At 44.4% G+C, this 22616-nt stretch overlaps 1 protein-coding gene across 1 annotated transcript; it reads left to right on the top strand.

Moving 5' to 3' along the window:
• Positions 1 to 477: 477 nt before the first annotated feature.
• Positions 478 to 22068, top strand: PHKG1 (phosphorylase kinase catalytic subunit gamma 1). Its single transcript, XM_060259495.1, has 10 exons — positions 478 to 883; positions 3168 to 3308; positions 6325 to 6500; positions 9671 to 9725; positions 14328 to 14393; positions 16091 to 16254; positions 17821 to 17911; positions 19299 to 19452; positions 20429 to 20554; positions 21762 to 22068. Exons 2-10 carry the CDS (start codon positions 3226 to 3228, stop codon positions 22011 to 22013), a joined length of 1167 nt encoding a protein of 388 aa, XP_060115478.1. The 5' UTR covers positions 478 to 883; positions 3168 to 3225; the 3' UTR covers positions 22014 to 22068.
• The last annotated feature ends 548 nt before the right edge of the window (positions 22069 to 22616 follow it).

Raw genomic sequence — 22616 nt, 5'->3', positions numbered from 1 at the left:
TGGGCAGCCATGTTGGTCGGAAGCAATAGAACAAAGTTAAGAGTTCAGTGGCATCTTTTAAGACCAATGAAGTTTTATTCAAGGGGTGAGCTTTTGTGGCCAATATCTGAGGAAGTGTACATGTCCCCAAAAGCTGATACCTCGAATAAAACTTTGTTGGTTTTAAAGGTGCCACTGGACTCTAACTTTGTTCTATATATTCTTGAATCATCTGGTTTTGGGGAGGGGCAAGGAATGGCACTCTGATCACTGGAAATCTTTTTGGAGTCCTAGTTTCTGAGGTGGTTTCAGCTGGTGCTGTCCACAGGCTCCAAAGCACATCTGCACAAGCATGAGGACTGGCAACTTAATGGACAGCTGAATTTTGCAGCATATATCGCATGCTATGCCTTATCCCTGGAGCCCCAGAATACACATCTCTCTACTGCTGTTGGGCATCTGTTTCTTGTTTATGAACACTTGGTTTTGATCATTTGAAGCGCTCTTGCATTCTTCAAGGCACCAACCATGACAACTAGCAGTCCTCTTCAGTGACTCAGAGCTGCGCTGTTGCCTACTGGTGAACCTCTACGGTTTACCTCAGCTCTGGGTCACTCTTCAATAAATACTTCAGCCCATCAGGCGTTCAAATCAGAAGGCTTGGAAGAGAGCCCAAGTTGCATTGCAATTTTTATTTTTGGCACCGCAGTCCCCACAGGGAAACCGACTGGCAGTGAATTAACAGAAGACAGAGGGGCCAGTTTGTTATTGTCTGTCCGAGACACTGAATGTATCCAATTTGGCTTTGACTCTTTGTCTTCTGGATTACCCACCACTCTCCCCCCTCCCTGGATATTCTGGTCATCAGTTAGAAGAGAGAGGATTCTGAAAAGGAAAGGTTATGGTGAGTGCTTGCTTTCTTGGTCAAGAAATCCATCTTGTTCAGTAAACAACAGAGAGAAATGCACATCTCCATAGATATCAGTTGTTAATTTCTAAGCCAAGAATAGTAAAAATGACTAGGAATGGGGATGATTTGGAGCCACAACCAAATTTTGGTCCAGAGCAAGCGAGATGATAATGAAAAATGGCAGCACCTCTAAGTACATGCAGAGTGTTTTCCCTTTTGCCACAAAGAAATCACAACTGGCCCCTACGTCATATTGAATCAAGGTCAAAAATCTGTGTCCATGTCAGCAGGCCAGATTAACTATTGCTTAGAAGCGCTAAATGCAAATCCTGCAAATATATGATCTGACTGGCTACCAATAGAAACACATTCTGCACCATAGATGTATAGTGCATACTGAGCTATTCCTGGGCCAGAGCCATTGTGATACAGCTCCAGTGCGGTGGCTGAACTAAAATTAAACTAATTGCTATAGGAAGCAGTTCTATTAGGAAACGTCTCAGAATTCAGTAAAGTGCTTCATCTTTTTAAAAAAATCTGACAATAGCAAAACAGTCACTTTGCATTTTTTAATACAACACAATCAGTGCATGCGACAGTTCTTTACAAGCAAAGAATGGGATAGGGTGGTGTGAGCTAGTGTGGTATAGTGGTTAGTCAGTGTGTGTCAGATTTGGAGCTGAAAGAGCCAGATTCAAATCCCCACAAAGCTCACTGGGTGACTTTTGGCCAGTCATTCTTTCAGCCTGACTTATCTCTCAGGGTTGTTGTGAGGATAAAACGGAAAAGAGACCCTGAGTTCTTGGGGGAAGACTGAGATAGAAATGTACTGATGGGCATCCATACAAAAGAAAGGCTTCTCTCTCAAGGAGCATGTAAAATACATTTCAACAAAACGGTGAAAGGAGAAGTGAGTGAATCAGAAAATTTTTCAGTATCTAATAACCTTTGGCTGTAGAAGAATCAAAATAGTGTTTTATTTTATTTATCTGTTTTACACAATATATACTCTGCCTTTCTGTCCTCATCAGGGGACTCGAAAGGCAAGTAGGGTGTTAACTCATATCTCCTTTTTTCCTGTACTTTGTATCACAAGATTGCCGTTATTGGAATTGTCAAATTTAATAGACACTTTAACAAAAAGATTTATAACATCAAATATCAAAATGTTGATGATGCATAGTTTAGAGATAATAATATGTGACAATTTATGCATTTTAAGAAAGTACTGCAGATGTAGGCTGATATTTTTTGAAAGTATTTTTTATAGGTGTGAACTTATATCTCTTTTTTTCCTGTACTCTGTAACATACAATTCCCTTTATTGGAATTGTCAAATTCAATAGACACTTTAACAAAAAGATTTGTAACGTAAAATTTCAAAATGTTGATGATGCGTAGTTTTAGAGACAATAATATATGACAATTTATGTATTTTAAGAAAGTATTGCAGATGTAGACTTACATTCTTTGAAAGCATTTCTTATGCAGAATAAGACTAATATGTACTCCGATCCCCTATCCTTTCTTATTTCCTATCCCTAATCCCTTGAAATCAATAAAACTTTTTAAAAACTGAAAGGCAAGTAGATGTTCTGCCACTGAGCTATGGCTCCTCCCCATGTTATCTTGTGGCTCAAGCTGACTTCCAGTGTTCACAAATGCTGCCCTCCTTCTCAGCTTCAGTTGCTTCTAGAGGACAGATTTTATTTAGGTGGATTCTTCAAATCCATCATTTTATAAAGATGGAAAGTTGGTAACAGATGCTAGGAACTGTTGCAAGGTTCTTTGGTAATGCTTTCAGGCAGAGCTTTTTTTGTAGCAGGAACTCCTTTGCATATTAGGCCACACACCCCTGATGTAGCCAATCCTCCAAGAGCTTACAGTAGGCCCTGTACAAAGAGCCCTGTAAGCTCTTGGAGGATTGGCTACATCAGAGTGTGTGACCTAATATGCAAAGAAGTTCCTGCTACAAAAAAGTGCCCTGCTTTCAGGAGATTAATGATTCCAGGGCTTTTTTTGAGCAGGAACACATAGGAATGTAGTTCCAGCTGGCTTGGAGTCAGAGGGAGTGGCCTAATATGCAAATGAGTACCCGCTGTGCTTTTTCTACCAAAAAAAACCCCTTGCATGATTCCATGAGGGTGGAAAGTGATCTACCCAGCAAGTTTGTTGTGGGCAGACATGGAACCAAGGAGAGCCTTGAGATACCACAGCTGATCTTACTTCTTTCCCATTATGCATACTATTTGTTTCCTGTTTTATTATTCCCTCATAGCATTTTGTCATCTTGAAATAAACCTCAAGAAGGTTCGGATCAGTACAATCAGACAAAGATGACCAAAACCGAGGAACTTCCTGAGAACCATTCTTCTGGGGAATTTTATGAGAAATATGAACCGAAGGAAATCTTGGGAAGGTAAAAGTATGGATCCAAGTGGCTAGAGATGGTGGTTACTCAACCCCAAACCTTAGAATCAAATAACTGTGGCACTTTAAAGCTTCTGCCAGGATAATTTTTTTAAAAAGCATCCTGATTCCCACAGTGAACAGCCAGATGCATCTGAGAAGTTCACAAACAAGGGTATGAGGGCAACAATTCTCTATTGTGAGTCTCCTGTGACTGGCATTCAGAGGTACACCGCCTCACAATATGGATAGTCTATTTAGCTCTTGTAGTTTGGATTACCAACTTTGGGTTGAGAAATAAATCGGGATTTTAGGGGTGGAGCCTGAGGAGGGTGAGGTTTGGGGAGGAGGTGGGTCTTCACTTGGTTATAATGGCAAAGTCCACCTTTCAAATAGGGTTGCCAGCCTCCAAGTGAGGCCTGGGGATCTCCTACTTTTACAACTGATCTCCAGCTGGCAGAGATCAGCTCCCCTGGAGAAAATGATCAAAACAACTGGAAGCGGTGTGATAAATAAGCTGTGTGTGAAATCCATGAAATTTCCCCACGTAGTCTTTCAACAGCCTCAATAAAATGATAGCTTCTCCAAAGTAGACATAGCTGTGGGTGAAGTTTTTTTGCTCTCTCAGTGTTCAATTCGTGACGGTGCAGACAGAATAAGGAATCGCTTATAAAAGAATCCTCATGGTTTCGCTTACCAACACTCCGTCAGTCTCCTTCTCCCGACTCTACACCGAGCCTCCGCTCAATTCTTTACAGCAGGGGTGGGGAACATCCGTCCCGAGGGCCGTATGCAGCCTTTGAGGTCACTTGTAAGAACAGCACAGTTAACTGATATTTCTGTGCTTAACTGTATTTAACCAGTCTTCTAAATCCACCAATCTAACCCCCCTTTTGCAGGATGCAGAGGAAAACTTAGCTTGTGTGGTTTTAAAGCAAGCCATCTCCAGCTTTGTCTTTCAGATTTGCTCTTTCCTAAGTACTTGAGTACAGCCAATCTCCACCTCTTACAGCGTCACTGTTGCAAATTGTTGCAAGCCTGCCATAAAGCAAACTGCAGAGATGCTCTGAGGCAATAGAGTGTGATGGGGCAGGAGTCGGGGATGAGCTTTCCTTTGAAAACAGGGTTGCCTGCTGTGGGCTGGAAAATACCTGGAGATTTTTTGTGGGGAGGGAACTCAGCAGGATATAACGTCATAGAACAGGGGTGGTCAAACTTGCTTAACATAAGAGCCACATAGAATAAGAGTCAGATGTTTGAGAGCTGCAAGACAGGCAAGAAGGAAAATAGATGGAGGAAGGGAGAGGTGGAAAGAAAGCAACTTTAACTTTAAATGCATTCCCCAAGCTGGCCAACTGGCTGGTGGTGGCTTTAAGAGCCACACTATATGTGTGAAAGAGCCACATGTGACTCCTGAGCTGCAGTTTGGCCACTCCTGCCATAGAATCTATCCTCCAAAGTAGCCATTTCCTCCAGAGGAACTGGGCTTGATTGTCTGGAGTTCAATTGTAATAGCAGGGCATCTCCAGTTGCTCCCAGGAGGCTAGATTTCTGCCTATAACATGGCAAAAATCAAACTGATGATCAGCCTATTAAAAGCTGTTTGCTTTAATAAACAACTGTAATAAGATGTTAAAATTCCGCTGATGAGTTTTTTTGTTGATGAATTAGTTAGAGGAGATGACTGAAAATACTTGGTTCTGTTTAAAAGATACCTATAGTTCTCACTGCTGGGTTCGGAAATTCCTGGAGAGATGAGGTATGGAGTCTGGGGAGGATGTGGGGTATGCGGGATATAATGCCATGAGAGTTCATTCGCCAAAGCAGCCATTTTCACCAGGTAGGGTTGCCAATCCCCAGGTGGGGAAACAAGGTAACAACGAACCTCCACGAGAACCAGCCTCCAAGTTAATACACTACAAGCAACTCTTAGAAAAAATGCAAATTATTTTTCAGAATAAGCCACAAATTATAACAAACCCAGAAGGAACATACGCCCACACCCAAAGTCACCGAAAGGCAGTAATGTCCGATATTCTATTGTCCAGTATTTTTCAATGGTAGGGTGCAGGTGAAAATTCCAGTCACAAAGTCTTTCAAATGGAGCGCTGCTCCTAAGAATTCCAATTTGAGTTAAGAGAGTCTTCCATGGAGAATCCAGCTTCACAGACTTTGTCTTCTGTACTTCTTGTGCCTTGCTGTACAGAAGACAAAGTTTGTGGAGCTGGATTGTCCATGGAAGACCTTTCGGTGACTTTGGGTGTGGGCGTATGTTCCTTTTGGGTTTGTTATAATTTGTGGCTTATTCTGAGGAATAATTTGCATTTTTTCTAAGAGTTGCTTGTAGTGTATTAATTTGGAGGCTGGTTCTCGTGGAGGTTCGTTGTTATCTTGTTTCCCTGCTCCAGTATCCGTGTTGCTCTTTATTGGTTGCTCAATCCCCAGGTAGGGGTAGGGGGTAATGTCTACTGGGCACTCCATTATCCCCTATGAAGATCGATTCCCACAGGGTATAATGGAGAATTGATCCACAGGTATCTGGGGCTCTGGTTTTTGAAACAGAGGCACCAAATTTGCAGCATAGCATCTGGTGCCTTTCCTCAAAACACTCTCCAAGTTTCAAACAGATTGCATCAGGAGGTCCAATTCTATGAGCCCTAAAAGAAGGTGCCCCATCCTTCATTATTTCCAGTGGAGGAAAGGCATTTAAAAGGAGTGCGGTCACTTTAAATGTGATGGACAGAACTCCCTTGGATGTTCAGTTGTGCTTGTCACAACCTTTCTCCTGGCTCCACCCCCAAAGTCCCTAGAAAGTTCTGGAATTGGACCCTATCACCAGATGAACTGATCTCTATAATCTGGAGAGCAATGGTAATACTGGAAGATCTTCAGGCCCCACCTGGGGGTTGGCAACCTTGAAGCAGCTAGTTTAACTTAAACAAAAAAACCTACTGACAAATGTGTGGGATTTGTACACCCTTTATAGGATTTTGAGTTTGCATAATGCCGCTTTTGTCTGTCTCCAGGGGGGTAAGCAGTGTGGTTCGTCGGTGCATCCATAAGGTTACCAGGCAAGAATTTGCAGTGAAAATTATAGACATCACAGCTGGGAATTTGTCCCCGGAAGAAGTTCAGGAACTAAGAGAAGCCACTCTGAAGGAAATAGACATCCTCCGGAAGGTGTCTGGACATCCCAATGTCAGTAAGTTGCATTTCCCCATTGCTAAAACTGGGCACCTGGAGCTCAGTTCTCAGGGCCAGAAAAGCCAACTTTGGAAATGCCTGGAGATTTTGGGAGGATGGACTGGAGAAGGGGTACCTTGGGGAGGGAGCGCATCAAAAATGTGATGCCACAGAGACTGCCCTCCAAAGCTGCCAGAGTCTGGAGATCAGCTGTAATTCTGGGAGAAATCCAGGCCCTGCTATATAGTGATCATTCACAACTGCTATAACAGGAGTGGCTCTTTCACGCATATTGTGTGGCTCTTGACGCCTCCACCACCTGTCAGCCAGTTTGGAGAAGGCATTTGTCTCTTTAAATCACTTCTCCAAGCCAACACAGCCAGTGGCTTGGAGAATGCATTTAAAGTTAAGTTGCTTTATTTCCACCCCTCCCTCCCTTCGTTCGTTCATTCGTTCCTTCTGTCAAACACTACATTCATGTCTTGCGGCTTTCAAACATCTGACATTTATTCTATGTGGCTCTGACATTAAGCAAGTTTGGCCATCCCGTGCTATAATATCACAGTCTGCATAGTTATATTAAGCAATTTAAAACTTGCAGTGGCTATGAAATGTTCCATCGTGGTTAATGCAATTAATACCTGCCGATACATTCCAATTCAGCAATTTCATGTTGATGTTTCCCAGTAGATTGAGAATGCTTTTGAATATTGCCAGTTTCTCTGTCCAATTGGAATCTGCTTGTTTCTTTTTGTTCCAGCAGCTTGCTGCTGTGTACTTCCTGGTACGCAGAAGCATTGCTAGCAAGTGTTTGGGGCCTGTTTATCATTCTTGCACGAAGTCTTGTGATTCCTGGAAGTGTTTCCCATCACTGAGGGGTTGGCAGACTTGAGTCCGAGAAGCCAAAGTTTGCAAAGCTATGCTGGACAAATGCAATTAACGTCCTGTTCCAAGGCTGACTCTCGGATGATGATTTCTGATTTATTTCGTGCTATCAATCAGCGTGCATTCCCAGAGTCTCATGGGCCAGTGAGGTGGCAGATTTGGAGGATATTGTCAATTATTCCATTATCAAAGATTTCAGGCTTTCACGGCTGGTAACATCATTAGGGTTTGTAGAATCTTTCGGGCTCAAGTGCCGTGTTCTACTGGAGAAAGTTTTTCCTCAAGACGTTTCGTTCTCGGCTACGGAGAACATCCTCAGTGGCGTTGCAGTCGGAGCAGGCGCTCTGACCTTCTTGGCTGCTGTGCATTGAGCAGCCAAGAAGGTCAGAGCGCCTGCTCCGACTGCAACGCCACTGAGGATGTTCTCCGTAGCCGAGAACGAAACGTCTGGAGGAAAAACTTTCTCCAGTAGAACACGGCACTTGAGCCTGAAAGATTCTACAAACCCTAATAATTATTCCATTGTTTACTAGTCAAATTTTTGTAGAGGCACAGTCATTAGGAATTTCTGCTTCAGGCAGCTTCAGGGCCAGTCCGGAGCTGTTCTAGGTTGATTCTGATATCTGCTATAAAAATAAAACCAGATCTGTTGCCATGTCTTCCCCAAGAAACCCCAGAATGGTAATTTAGTTTATGTAAAATCTTGTTTTGGAGGTGAATCTGCAAGATCTGTTTATGGTCAATAGTAAATGTCTTTTAACTATCCTAACATAATCACATCTGTTTGGTAAAACAGATATGCTTTTTTCAGTGCACACATTACCGTTGCCAGGTCCAATTCAAGAAATAACTGGGGACTTTGGGGGGTGGAGACAGGAGACATTGGGGGTGGAGCCAGGAGCAAGGTTGTGACAAGCATGATTGAACTCCAGAGGGAATTCTGGCCATCACATTTAAAGGGACTGCACATCTTTTAAATTCCTTCCCTCCACTGGAAATAATGAAGGATGGGAGACTTTCTTTTGTGGCTCATAGAATTGGACCCCTGGGTCCAATCTTTTTGAAACTTGGGGGGTGTTTTGAAGAGAGGCATCGGATGCTATGCTGCAAATTTGGTTACCTCAAAAACAGGGGCCCCCCAGAGCCCTAGATACCTGCAAATCAATTCTCCATTATATCTTATGGGAATCAGTCTCCATAGGGAGTAATGGAGTGCCCAGTAGACATTCCCCCCCCCCCGCTTTCTGATGACCCTGAAGTGAGGGGAGGGCCTCTAAACCTGGGGATCCCTTGCCCCAAACTGGGGATTGGCAACCCTAACACTTATAGACCAAGTGGTTTTGTTTTTTTTTTAAGATGTATTCATTACTGACAATAGACCCAGAGGAAGCCACTGATCTGGAACCACTAAAGAGAGAAGTGTAGAAATGCCTTTGTCTTGCATCTGTGGCTTCTGATGTTTATCTTAAGCTACAGATCCAAGGAGACCTTTATTTATTTTACTGACCTGCCTTTCAGTATTGATGTTCAAGTGACATACAAGCTTTAAAGAATACAGATCCTAACCCACTAAAACTAACAATGAAAACAATCAAATCAGTCAGCAGATCTACAAGCAGCAGCCAAAAAAAGTTTTCTCTGCCAAAACTCTGGAGGAACAAGAATGTTTCCTCGAAAAGGTAAGGGAAAAGCAGGGGGCATTCCAAGCCAGCCCTGTCCTGCATAATAAACTAGAGACACTTTCACATGCACTAAATAATACACTTTCAATGCACTTTGCAGCTGAATTTTGCTGTGTGAAATGGCAAAATCCATTTGAAATTGCTTTATTTAGCATGTGTGAAAGTGCCCTAGGATGCATAAAAGGCGGCGTTCAGAGCCTCATCAGAAAATCTTAGTTCCCAGTTTGCTAGGGCTGCTAACATCTAGGTGGGGCCTGGAGATTACAACTGATCCTGGAATTAAAACTGATATCCAGACAACAGAGATCAGTTCACATGGAGAAAATGGCTGCTTTGGAGGATGGACTCTATGGCCATAATATCCTACTGAGGCCTCTCCCTTCTCCAAACTTGTCCTCCACAAGCTCCTAGCCCAGAGCTGGCAAACTTCAGGTGGGCTTATAAAGAGGCAGACACTGTTTGCAATAGTCTGGATGCAGGCAGTGGGCAGGAGTCTTAAAAGTAACTTCAAAGAGAAGCCATAACAAACTGGTTTTACAGCATAATGCACATCATATTTGCAGGAGTGATCGGTGGTTACAACATGAGCCCCTGTTATTAAGACACTGTGTTTTATTTCCAGTCCAGCTGAAGGACAGCTTTGAATCTCACACCTTCTTCTTCTTGGTGTTTGACTTGTAAGTACCAAGTGTTTGGGGACTAACTTGTGCCACTCAGTTATGCACACAGGAAAGCATTTATGGAGATAGTATGCTTTGCACACATACGTGGGTGACTGTGTGAATTTAGAAGATGGATCTGCCAGCAGGACATTTAAAGAAAAATTTCTAAAATTCAACTCTGCATAATCAGAATGTCATCAAGCTATTTTCTTGCCAGTTTAATGACAGACTCAGATGACTGTCTAGGCGATGACTGAGGACCAACCTAGATGTGGCAGGATGTGGAGGAAGGGTCTTAAAATACTTCTTGTAAGCTGTAGAGTCTTGTGAGCAAAAATTCTACTTTGTGAGCTGCTGGCATTAAAGTTGTGAGCTGCTGCATAAAGTAGCTTGCCCTGGGGCCATTTTTCCTGAGCTAAGACAAAAATGTGTGAGCCGAAGGCTAAAAAAACTCTGAGCTAGCTCCCACTAACTCAGCTTAGGGGGAACACTGGTCTTAACGCAGAGTTGTGGTCAAGCAGTGGCCCTGAGATTAAAGAGAGACTAGAAATGCCTTTGTCAGAACAGAAGACCTCCCTGTCACAAGCCTGGAAGAACAAAAATGTTTCCTCAAAGGGCAAGGGGCTATGAAAATTATAGACATAACAGCTGGGAACTACTTCACTATTGTTCCTTGGAAGAGTTTTTCAGCGACTCCTGTTCCAGAAGGGAGCCAGGATGGGTGAAAAAATGCATCCAGGACTAGAGCACAGGAAGGGAAAAGAGAAAAAAAACCCATACTGCTGTCTTGAATGGACATGTGTATAGGTCTCTGTGCCCCCCATCTAGAGCAGCTTTTATTGTCCTTTCTTTCTGAGGTATTAATGTACATAACGCAACCTAGTAACCTGCAACTGTTATTCATCTAAATATCAGCTTGCATCAGCCAGGAAACCAGTGAATTATTTTGCACAGTACATGAAGGTCACGTTTGATCCAGCAGTTGAGCTGAGTTCTGTTAAGTTTCTTTGAAGTGGCATCCAGAGTTGTCCTGCCAACTGAGTTTGCTTTCATCAGGTAGGGTCAGGTGTTTGGATGGCTTACATGGATTGCCATTAAGGAAGGTTCTGAGATTGGTTAAAGGCAACGGAAGAATATCAGGTTTCAACATGCAAAAAGAAGGACAGTAACCTTAAAGTAGGGGAAAGCCTCCCATTTAGAAGCAAGACAGATTTGTGAATGGAATTTCATGTCAGTCCAAGGACAAGGAATTGAAAATAAAACAGACAGGCTTTATATAGGCCTATGATTGTGGCTGCATTTGGAATACTATGAACAGTTCTGGTCATTGTATCTCTAAAACTATATTGAAGAGCTAGATGCGAGTCCAGTAGCAACTTTGAGATCAAAAAGATGTTGGGGGTATAGGCTCTGAAGAGGCAAAGTTCCCAGCTTCAGATCCATCAGATCTGTTAGTGAGAACTTTGACTCTCAAAAGCTTATACCTTGAAAATCTTTTTGGTCTCGAAGCTGCTCCTCGACTCGCGTCTAGTTGGACTTTTGTTTGTTGTCTCTGAGGCCTGCAGGCGGCTGCTCCACAAACCAGCCTCAACCCAAGGAAAGGGAAGGAGGGAGACAACCCACAACACAGGGACCCAAGAGGGGAAATGTTGAGGCACCTGGGGCTTGTTTGTAGGCTGAATCACAGCTGCATGGAACCTGGACTCAACTCTTTAAGAACTGGAACATATAATTTGGCCCTGACAGGCCTCTGTGGAAAGCAGGATGCTGGACTGGATGGAGACTCTTCATATGTTCTCATTTCTAGCCATACATTGTAACTTGATATGCTGTGCCACTCCTGAGAACTGACCATAAACATTCCCTGCCAGTCCCAGAGCCAGAGAGGAGGGCTCGATGCAGCTGTTCGGTGTCCAGCTTCTGCATCCTGGCCCAGGGCTGATTGCTCAGATTTCCTGTAACCTTTGCTAAGGTCTCTGCAGTCAGAAAGAACCTTCGATTCTATTTTTAGGCGTCTAGGTCCTTGTGTGAGGTTTGGCGGTTTGCTGTTGAGGTGTCAAGGACTCTTGTCAAAAGGAAAAGAATCAGATTTAAGTCAGCTCATTTGAAAAAAAAATGAATAAAATCTCTCAGGATTTAAAAGTCCATGGAAGACTTTCCAAGGTAACTATGAGGGCAGTAACACACACACCCCTGCATTAAGTAAATTAATAATACAATTAACAGATTTTGTCAGCCTCATGAGGCTGCCTGTATATATTCCTCTCTGTATATTTTCTTATTCTGGTCATGCCTTTTTCCAATCAGCCAGCACGGATGGGCGGGCAAACAGTTCTACTGGATCTACTGGAGTGACTGGATCGTTAATCACTCTCAATATAGAAACACAGCAGAGTAACAGGCCAGCGCATAGGCAGCCTCTGGCTGGTCTGTGTTAGTCACTGTTCCAGGCTTGCCTTTTTCTATGGCTCCGGAGGCGTGCCCAGAAGAATGCCTCATACAGAAACGTCAGGCTCTTCTGTGGGTGGGCTGTCCTTACTCTAAAAGAGGATCTTTGAGGGATTTGAGAATGAAATGCACCTTCAGTTTTGATGTTGGGAAATGAAATCCTGCAGCTGTTGGAAGCTTGGGAAAGAATGATCTAGGAGGACCAGCTGCAATGGCTGATTGTAGGGCTCAGTATCTCTGGATGAGGGAACTCACTGATAGGCCAGAGGTAGACACATTATAACATGAGGGGTGCTTAGAATTGCCAATTTCCCATGGTGGAGGGTTTCTAGGAAATAGGGAGAGATGGGAGAGATTGGGGCTCAGAAAAAAAAATGTGGCCATGAATGTTCACAGCCTCCAAAAAAATGACACTCTAGGCATTCCCTCTCCTAGACCATAGAGATAAGGGAGGTGGGACTGCCTAGAGTGTCTCTCAAGTGCAGTATGCCACATGTGAATTTCCTGCAGCCCTTAACCTGCTTAACAGTTTGTCGGGAACTGTGGCTGCCAGGCTGAAGCCTATTGACTAGTGCACTGATGCACTTGAAACATTGTGAAACATTTCTGAGGGTCAAGTGTCAGCAGCAGAACAGGAGAGAAAAGGTCAGGTCTGGATCTCTGTCCTCTTTTGAGAGCTCCAAGTGGGCACTGGCTCTTCCTGTTTCCTAAATGTGGTCCTCAGGCTGAAAAATTTGCCCATGGCTATAATAATAAGTGTAGGAAGTAGGAATCACCTAAGTTTGCTATTTAGAAGGACTGATGCTAGTTTATTTTTGGGATTTTGACGCAACAGAGTTGGCATGTGCTTAACTTTTCAAAAATGATAGGAACAGAAGACACTTCACTGGGGTAAATAGTGCTTGAGCTGTGTGTTAGCAATTTGTTTTCTTACTTTTTCCATTATAAATGGCACCCCTTCAGAGTGCCTTTAAAAAGTATATTAACCAGTGGCATTCTTGTCCATCCCTTCTTGGGCTTTGAGCTTTTACCAGGCACAAATGGTACTTTGAGTTTATTTCTAACGACTTGCTTTTAAAAGAAGCTGAAATGCCAGAGTGGTGTTTGCTGGGATAAAGGATAATTGTTGTTATGGTGGTAATGCTGAGTTGGGTCCCAAAAAACTGCTTGTAGAGTTCCACTTGTGGAATGGGACTTTTCCACCTTCCTCCTCCAGTCCCCTGTGCTTCCCAAAAGACCCCCAGGAGTATCATGGGGTGTGATTTTGATGTCTGAAGTGGGAAGAGGTAGAGATTATCCCCGAGCTTGTGTTCATAGAAGGGGGGAATTAGGCTCGAAACCCATATTTCATTATTGATGTGCCATCACTAGGGTTGCCAAATCTGGGACGGGGAGCTCAGCAGCAAGGTGATACCCTAGGGTCCACTCTCCAAAGCTGCCTTTTCCACCAAGAAAAGTGATCTCACTAGCCTGGAGATGTTGTAATTCTAGGAGATCACCAGAGCCCACCTTAAGGTTGGCAACCACAGCCAAGAAAAAAGGTCCCTGCTCCAGGGAACTTTGTCTAAAGTTTGAGACAAAGAAAGGGAGGGAGGGAAGTAGAGGTGATGAAGAAGAGACTGCATTTGTTGCAATTGTACGTCAAGAGAGGAGAAAGAAGGATTTCAGGTTGCCAACCAACGGGTGGTGGGTGGAGATCTCCCAGTATCACAATTGGTCTCCAGGTGACAGTGATGTTCCCCTTGAGAAAGTGTCTGCTATGGCATTATGCCCCACTGAGGTAAAATTTCCAGGCAACCCTAGAACTTGTGCCAAAGTCTTCATAGAGAAGGTGGGTTTTGAGGGGTGGTCTGAAGGAAGAGAGAATGAGGTGACAGCTATTTTTGAGGGGCAGGTCCAACTATAAAAGGCAGCAAGAGCGAAAGACTGAGAGGCTTGAGGGAGCAGGAGATCTCTTTAGAGCTGAAGGTGACAGGATTGTCTCCATTATCAAATTGAATTATGTGAGAAATGGGGTTATGATGTCCCTGAAGCGATGACCTCCCTGCTCCCTTTTCGTTTTTCTCTTATTTTTACTAAGTGGTTCATAATATTAAATATTATTATTATTATAATGTTCAGATACAGTCACCTTGTTTTTTTAAAGCATCTTTTCCTCCCTAAACACAGAATGAAAAGAGGGGAACTCTTTGATTACCTCACAGAGAAAGTGACCTTGAGTGAGAAAGAAACCAGGTAAGAGGTTTCAGCCCTCTGTAAGCCAAGAGGTGTTGGTTTTATAACATTGGCTAATTCTGAGGGGCTTCTGTAGCAGTTGCTCAGATCATGCACAATAAGCCTGTTTATTGATGCATAGCATCTACACACTCCTTGGGTTTGACACTTTGGTCATTCTACAGTATGACCTGAGCATGGTGTTGGGAATCAGTTTCTATGTATACATAATCCATTAATTGGAACAGAATGTCCTGGAAACAGATTTGCTATGAATGAAAGCGTCCGAGATATTTTATTTCCTTGAGAAGGGAGTATGTCAGTGTATCATATTTTTTCCCTACCCTTTCTCCATGGAGCTCGGAGGCATACAAGATACTCCGTTCCTATATTTTGCCTTCACAACAGCCCTGCGAGGCAGTGTAAGTTGACAGAGAGCAACTGGCCCGCCGTCACCCACTGTGCTTCTTAACCAGTTCAAATACTCGGGTCTCCCTGGTCCTAGTCTAATTAAAATGCACTTTCACACATGCTAAATCATGTATTTATTTTTATTTTATTGGATTTATATCCCGCCCTCCCTGCCGAAGCAGGCTCACAACAGTAAAAACATGTACAGATATTAAACATTAACTAATAAAAACCTTAAACAATATAACAATTAAAACATTTTAAAAACAATTTGGTGCTAATAATACATTCCAATAATTTCAGTTTCAGTCTTCTTGAGTATCTTCATATGTGGCTATCGATTAAAAGCAAGCTGAAATAAAGCTGTCTTGCAAGCCTTGCGAAACTGAACAAGACCCCACAAGGCTCTTGCTTCTTCCGGCAATTGGTTCCACCAATAGGGGGCCGCTATAGAGAAGGCTCTCTCCCAAGTGATCTTCAATCTTGCCTCCCTCGGCCCAGGGATCGATAACGGGTTCCGTGCCCCTGATCTGAGTACCCTCTGGGGAACATATGGGAAGAGACAGTTCCTAAGGTTGACAGGTCCTCGGCCAAATAACAGTTTGACTCCACTTCATTGGCCATTTGCAAGTGGATTTTGCCATTTTACACGGTAAAATCCAGTCTGCAAGGTGCATTGAGGGTGGATTAAAAGTGCGTTATTTAGTATGCGTGAAAGCACTCTCTCTCACCACTACACCACACTGGCTTTTACTCCAAGAAGACTCCTGATACCCTTTAACATGAGGATGAACTTATGAGGCTGCCGTACTTCTGATACCCTTTACCTTGAGGATGAACCTATGAGGCTGCCGTAGTCTGAGTCCACCTGTTCCTCTAGCTCAGCCTTCTCAGTTCTGCCTGGCTGCAGCTTTCCAAGAGAGGAAGGTCTTTCTTAATATCTGTTACCTGAGATCTTTAAACTGGATTGAACCTGGGATCTTCTGAATGAATAGCAGGTGCTCCGCTACTGACATGGATCTTGCCTTAATTTGCACTGCCTACAATATTTGGTTCTAACTCATTATTGTCTGCTCTTACTGGCAGTGGCAGTCTGGGGTCTCAGGCAGGGAAAGGCTATTTTCTCCTCCCTGCAACTTGAGTTCCTTCTGATGGAGTTACCTGGGATTCAACTGGTGACTTTCCATACATCCTGGGCCACTAAACTATAGATTCGTCCTGAGCTGCAAGGATGGGAGATGAGAATGTACCCCTTCTCTCCTGAGCAGTTTCTTTTCGCTGACTGGTGGGTGCTTTCCTCCCTTTAGAAAGATCATGCGTGCCCTCCTGGAAGTCATCAAGTACCTTCATTCCATGGACATCGTTCATCGAGACCTGAAGCCAGAAAACATCCTCCTGGATGATGACATGAACATCAAGCTGACGGACTTTGGCTTCTCGTGTCAGCTGCAGAGAGGCGAAAAACTCAAAGGTGATATGACCAGCTTATTGCAGAGACTGGATGCTGGGGTGGGGCAGGGCTGCCTGGGGCCTGCTACGGTCTAGGTCAGGGGTGTCAAACTCATTCGTTATGATGGCTGGATCTGAAATAAATGGGACCTTGTTGGGCCGGGCCATGTGCATCATAAAATGTAACACCAGGTAGCAAAGATATAAGCTTTATTAAGGACACAGACAAACACAATTTGAAGATTAAAAAAAAATAAAATAAAACATGCTTAAAACATTAGCACTTGGTCTTAAAGGCGCTTTCTTTGTATCTTTCCCGTGCAATCTGGGGAACTGGGCAAAGGAAGTTCTGGCTTTTTCCTTCCTTCCCCAGATGGACCAGGAGCGGGAGGAGCCTCAGCCAACAGAAGAGAGGCTTGGCTCAGTAGCTTTGCTGTGCGATTGAGAGAGCCTGACAAAGCAAGCTATTCCTCCCCCCTTCCTCCCCAAGGGAGGAGTCTCAGCCAATGGGGGAAAATAGAGACTTTGCTTTGTAGCTTCTGTGAGATTGAGCAAGTCTGGCTTAGCAAGCTGTGATGCAGAAAGAAGCAGAGAGGGAGAAGGAAGCAGACGACAGCCAGTTGCTTGGGGGCCTGATAGGAACCCTCTGGGGACCTGATTTGGCCCTCGGGTCACATGTCTGACACCCCTGATCTAGGTGGATAAGGAGGCCCATAAGCACCCTCTCCATAAGCACCCACTTGGCAATCTAAGATTCTGTATTCTCTGCATCTGTATTCTCTGCATCTTGAATCAATTTGAATATTTTTTTTCTAATTTGGAGTAATTTATGCTACTTTCCCCACCTATTTACATTACTTGTTCTGGTTTTGCAAGCACTGGGCAGAAGCTAAGTATTTTGATAGCATGTGCTTTGTTTGAGATTCCAGTTATGTAGCAGCCACATATATATATGATCACACATGAAGCTGCCTTATACTGAATTAGACCATTGGTCTGTCAAAGTCAGTATGGTCTTTCCTCCAACTAGCAGCAGCTCTTCAGGGTCTCAGGTGGATGTCTTTGCCATCACCTATTACCTGATCCTTTCAACTGGAGGTTTCGGGGACTGAACCTGGGACCTTCTGCACACAAAGCAGAGGCTCTTCCACTGAGCCACAGCCCCTTCCCTTAGGTAAACTGCAATGAAAATATGTGCATTCTTGATGTGAGAATTACCTTGATTGGACCTCTGACTTTTGCATATTGATTTGAACTGAAACCGCAAGGAGTCTTTCTAAATCACATCAAAATCACATCTATTCCAGCATTCTCCAGCAATGGCCAGCCAGCTGCCTCTGAGAAGTCCATAAATGCCACATACTTCCCTCAGCTCTGACCCTACAGTAGTTGATATTCAAAGGAATACTGTCTTTGAACATTTGGTTCTATTTCTAGTCCTCATGACTAAGAAGAACCCTGCTGGATTAAGTCCTGTCTTGAGCCCACAAGCTAGGTAGGGAGAGGGATAGCTTTAAAAAAAGCGCCTAAATAATAAAAAGGTATGAAAAGTTTTACATTTTTTAAAATCCTATTGATTTTCTTGCAGAGGTCTGTGGAACTCCTGGCTACTTAGCACCTGAAATATTAGAATGTTCCATGGATCCAGACCACCCAGGTTACGGGAAAGAAGTTGACATGTAAGCAAAACAATGTGTATCCCTATTTCTATATGGATATGGGAAAAATGCAGCTGTTGGAAGGACTGAACACAAAAATGAAATCTTTTCCTTTTCTCATCCTTCCACCTACAAGCATCATCATGTTTATCTGTGTCCTCCCATGAATAAGCTGCATGGAGGGAAGCGGTTGCCAGTGGCAACATCAACTGGCGATAGGGCTGGCCAGTGCCAGGAGCAAGCATAATTAAGGACCAGGGCTTTTTTCCCCGAGCAGGAATGCACAGGAACGCAGTTCCGGCTGGCGTTGCGTCAGGGGGTGTTGCTTAATATGCAAATAAGTTCTTGCTGGGCTTTTTCTGGTTAGGGCACCTGCCAAGGGCCCAAAGCCTGGCTGAGGGACCACCCCTTGGCAAACACACTGAGTTGATTTCCCATCTGGGAGAACTGGGTTTGATTCCCCACTCCTCCACTTGCAGCTGCTGGAATGGCCTTGGGTCAGCCATAGCTCTTGCAAGAGTTGTCCTTGAAAGGGCAGCTGCCGTGAGAGCCCTCTCAGCCCCACCCACCTCACAGGATGTCTGTTGTGGGGGAAGAAGATTGTAAGCCGCTCTGAGTCTCTGATTCAGCGAGAAGGGCGGGGTATAAATCTGCAGTCGTCTTCTTCTTCTTTTGGAAACCATGCCTGATAATAGTGAAGGAAGAAATCACCAAAGAACTGAGCAGTGCAGCACCTCCTCTACTTCAGCCCAGAACTCATCGACCACTGCTTTTTAGCCACCCCTTTTGTGCTCTTTTTTCAGACCTGTGGGCACGAATGGGGCCAAAAGGAGCATGAGAATGCGTGCTGTCCTCTTCCACGGAGTCTGATGACAGCAGTGTGTGTGTTTGTAGGGGGTGGGGGTGGGAAGCTGCAACGGAGGAGCCAGTGGGTACCTAAAGACAAAGGGGGAGGGGAAACAACCCTGCAGCCACTCCTGCCGGGCAGGAGAGTAATTATTTTCTGGCGTGTTCATTACTGTCTTTAAAAAAAAAAATGCCATTGAGTCACAGCCGACTTACAGCAACCTTGCAGGGTTTTCAATGCAGAGACATTCAGAGGGGGTTTGCCTTTGCCTGCCTCTGCTTAGCAACCTTGGGTTTCCCTGGTGGTCTCCCATCCAAATGCTAACCAGGGCCAACCCTACCTAGCTTCCAAGATCTGACAAGATCAGGCCATCCTGGTCAATTTGCAGACTGTTTTATCATTTAGGAAGCAGAAATCTCACATGCACACGCACACATACAGAGATGCAAGCTCACTGAAGGTGTTTGTTTTTCAAAATGAGGAGCAAACTCAACATGGAAAAGGTGACGTGATTTTTCTTCTAGAGGCCGTGTAAAAAAGGGTGGGTTTGTTTGTTCCCAGGTGGAGCACAGGAGTCATCATGTATACGTTGCTGGCCGGATCGCCCCCGTTCTGGCACCGGAAACAGATGTTGATGCTGCGGATGATCATGAATGGAGATTACAAGTTTGGCTCCCCGGAGTGGGATGACCAGTCAGATACCGTCAAAGACCTGGTAGGTGGCATTGAAGCAGCAGGATTGTTTCAAGCAGCTGAGGCAGCTGCTAGGTAAGGCCCACTACCACTGCCCTGTTTTCCATATATCTTCTCTGCCACTTGCCAGTGTTCCTCTCCACCACATGAACATATGAAGCTGCCTTATACTTAATCAGACCCTCAGTTCATCAAAGTCAGTATTGCCTACTCAGGCTGGCAGCAGCTCTCCAGGGTCTCAATCTGAGGTTTTTCATGCCTACTTTCCTGGACCCTTTTTAGTTGGAGATGCCGGGGATTGAACCTGGGACCTTCTGCTTACCAAGTAGATGCTGTGCCACTGAGCCACCGTCCCTCCCCATGTAGTACATCTGCTTAGGCTTCCAGCACCCATACTCCATGACACATATACTGCTCTGTGTCAATGGGGAAGGGGTGCAGAGCGGTGGTGCCATCAGAGAAAGGATTTGTAGGAGGGTTTGCAGCAGAGGAAGGACACTTGAGAGCCAGTTTGGTGTAGTGGTTAAGTGCACCGGCTTTTATCTGGGAGAACTGGGTTTGATTCCCCACTCCTCCGTTTGCAGCTGCTGGAATGGCCTTGGGTCAGCCATAGCTATCACAGAGCTGTCCTTGAAGAGGCGGCTTCTGTGAGAGTTCTCTCAGCCCCACCCACCTCACAAGGTATCTGTTGTAGGGGAGGAAGGTAAAGGAGATTGTAAGTCACACTGAGATTCAGAGTATAGGGCGGGGTATAAATCCAATATCTTCTTTTTAAGCAGATGATGGACAGGAAGGCAGCTGTTGGTGGGGCTGGTGGTGACCAGGGGAGATGAGGTGGCCCCTGGTTACTCTCCACCCAGGGCCCCTCCAAACCTGGAACCATCCCTGGTCGCAAGTCCTTGTGATGCTCAGATAATAGACATTGTGAGAACTCGGAGCAAAAAGTGCAGCGTTTCCATCTCTGGAACCAACCCCCCGTCTTGTGCTTTTGTTTTTAGATTGCCCATTGCCTGGTGGTGAAGTCAGAACGTCGATACACTGTGGAGGATGCTCTCACTCACCCTTTCTTCCAGCAATATGTAGTGGAGGAAGTCCGACACTTTAGCCCGTTCCGGAAATTTCGGGTACCCAAGCTTATCCCTGCTTTCTTATAGCCAGGGCAGCTCAGCAATTATTTTGGAGCACAACTATGCTATACAGCTAAATCAGCTTTAAAACTGGTTTTGGCCATTGTAGCTTTGAACACATGAAGCTGCTTTATACTGAACTGGGCCATCAGCCAATCAGGTCAGTAGAGTCTACTCAGACTGGCAGCAGCACTCCAGGGTCTCAGGCAGAGGTCTTTCAGATCAATTGCCTGGTCCTTTTTAAAACTGGAGATGTTGAGGACTGAACCTGGGATTTTCTGCATGCCAATCAGATGCTCTGTCATTGAGCCATTCCCCAGCCAATGATGGGAACAGTGCTGAGAACTGTTATGAAGAGTTCTATGCCACTAACATATGCTAGTTTTATGGCTGTTTTAATTCACATGGCTTCCTCCAAAGAATCTTGGGAATTGTAGTTTTCTGAGGATGGTAACAATTGATGAGACTCCTAGCTCCCTTTTGCAAACCTTTTGGAAAATGGGAGTGTGTATCTGTGTGTATGCACGTATATATATGCACACACAATTTTTTTCCATACATCCCCAAAGTCCTGTTGCAAAACAACATTGATCCGAGATCCTTCAGTTGCAAGTACTGATAATTCAAGAACCGGTTTCAATGTGCAGTGTAGGTGTTTGCTTTTAAAATGGCACCAAACCTAAATGGTGCCTTGCATAGATTTGGCTTCATTCATTTGGTCTGGAAGCACATGCCCAAAGAAAGCTGCTTACCCAGAAACTACCTGCTGTGTGTTTCATGAGCAGCTAGCAATTGCAAAGGTGCAGTAGTTACCCTAAATTAGTGACCACAAAATGTATAGATGGTGATCTGTGTATGGACTCGTATTAATATGCTTGTGGGCCTTGACTAGCCATTGGAGGGTATACATTTTTATCCCACCCCTCCCAAAAACTCAGGGTGGCAAAAAAAGGGGGGGCAATATAGCAGGTGATATATGCTGCAAATTTAATAGCCCAAGGGCACTGCCACACACTTTGACTCTGGGTCTTTATGGTGGACATATATTTGAACAGATTCAGGAAATTCTCATTTGGGTATGTTCAAAGTCTCCTAAACTGGAATCAGTTATTCCATTAGTTAAGAGACAACTTGATATGGATGAATCAGTGGCTATTCCCAAGAGGCTACAAATTTTAAGGCTAAGGATTTGGTTTCCCTCCAGGTTATCTGCTTGACGGTCTTAGCATCGGTCCGAATCTACCTCAATTATCGGAACGTCAAGCCAGTCACCACAGAGGTGATACGGCGTGACCCTTACGGCTTGAAACCCATCCGCAAGCTGATTGACGCCTGCGCCTTCCGGATCTACGGCCACTGGGTGAAGAAGGGAGAAGCTCAGAACAGGGCGGCTCTGTTTGAAAACACGCCCAAAGCCATCCTGCTCAGCTTGGCAGCCGAGGAAGAGTTCTTCTGAGTCTGAATGCGGTGACAACACAGGACTCTGAATGTATTAACAGCTAAGGCAAAAACCTCCCCCGCAGTGATATACACTTTCTCCATTAAGCACCCCAATACATAGCAGAATGAGCCAGATTGCAGAAGTCTTCTCCTATTGTTCAAACACTTTGTTTCAGTCTCTATCCCATTTTGTTCTAAGATCTTGGGGTGAAGAAACAGCAAATGGGTATATATTCCCCAGCCAAATGAAATAATGTTAAAATAAAGCAGGAGTCAAGTTGCACCTTTAAGACCAACCAATTTTTATCTAGAACGTAAGCTTTCGTGTGCTCTTAAGCACACTTCATCAGACGAGGAATCCAGCACAGTGAGCAAAGCCATACATAATGGCTTTGCTCACTGTGCCGCATTCCTCGTCTGATGAAGTGTGCTTAAGAGCACAAGAAAGCTTACGTTCTAAATAAAAATTGGTTGGTCTTAGAGGTGCAACTTGACTCCTGCTTTGTTCAACTGCTTCAGACCAACACGGCTGCCCGCTTGGTTCTATCTAATGTTAAAATAGTATTTGTAGTTCTGCCCTAATTAGTTTAATCCCCATTTCTGAAACCCAGCTCCAAAA

This window comes from Heteronotia binoei, chromosome 18 (assembly GCF_032191835.1).
Source record: "Heteronotia binoei isolate CCM8104 ecotype False Entrance Well chromosome 18, APGP_CSIRO_Hbin_v1, whole genome shotgun sequence".
NCBI lineage: Eukaryota > Metazoa > Chordata > Lepidosauria > Squamata > Gekkonidae > Heteronotia > Heteronotia binoei.
This window is presented reverse-complemented; position numbering and strand designations above follow the sequence as displayed.

What these genes read in the sequence shown, in the direction of transcription:
- PHKG1 (XM_060259495.1), top strand. Translation starts at nt 3,226, where the DNA reads ATGACCAAAACCGAGGAACTTCCTGAGAACCATTCTTCTGGGGAATTT. An exon ending in GTCTGGACATCCCAATGTCA is followed by an intron (nt 6,501 to 9,670) that starts GTAAGTTGCATT and finishes TTTTATTTCCAG; the next exon opens with TCCAGCTGAAGGACAGCTTT. An exon ending in GAGAGGCGAAAAACTCAAAG is followed by an intron (nt 16,255 to 17,820) that starts GTGATATGACCA and finishes ATTTTCTTGCAG; the next exon opens with AGGTCTGTGGAACTCCTGGC.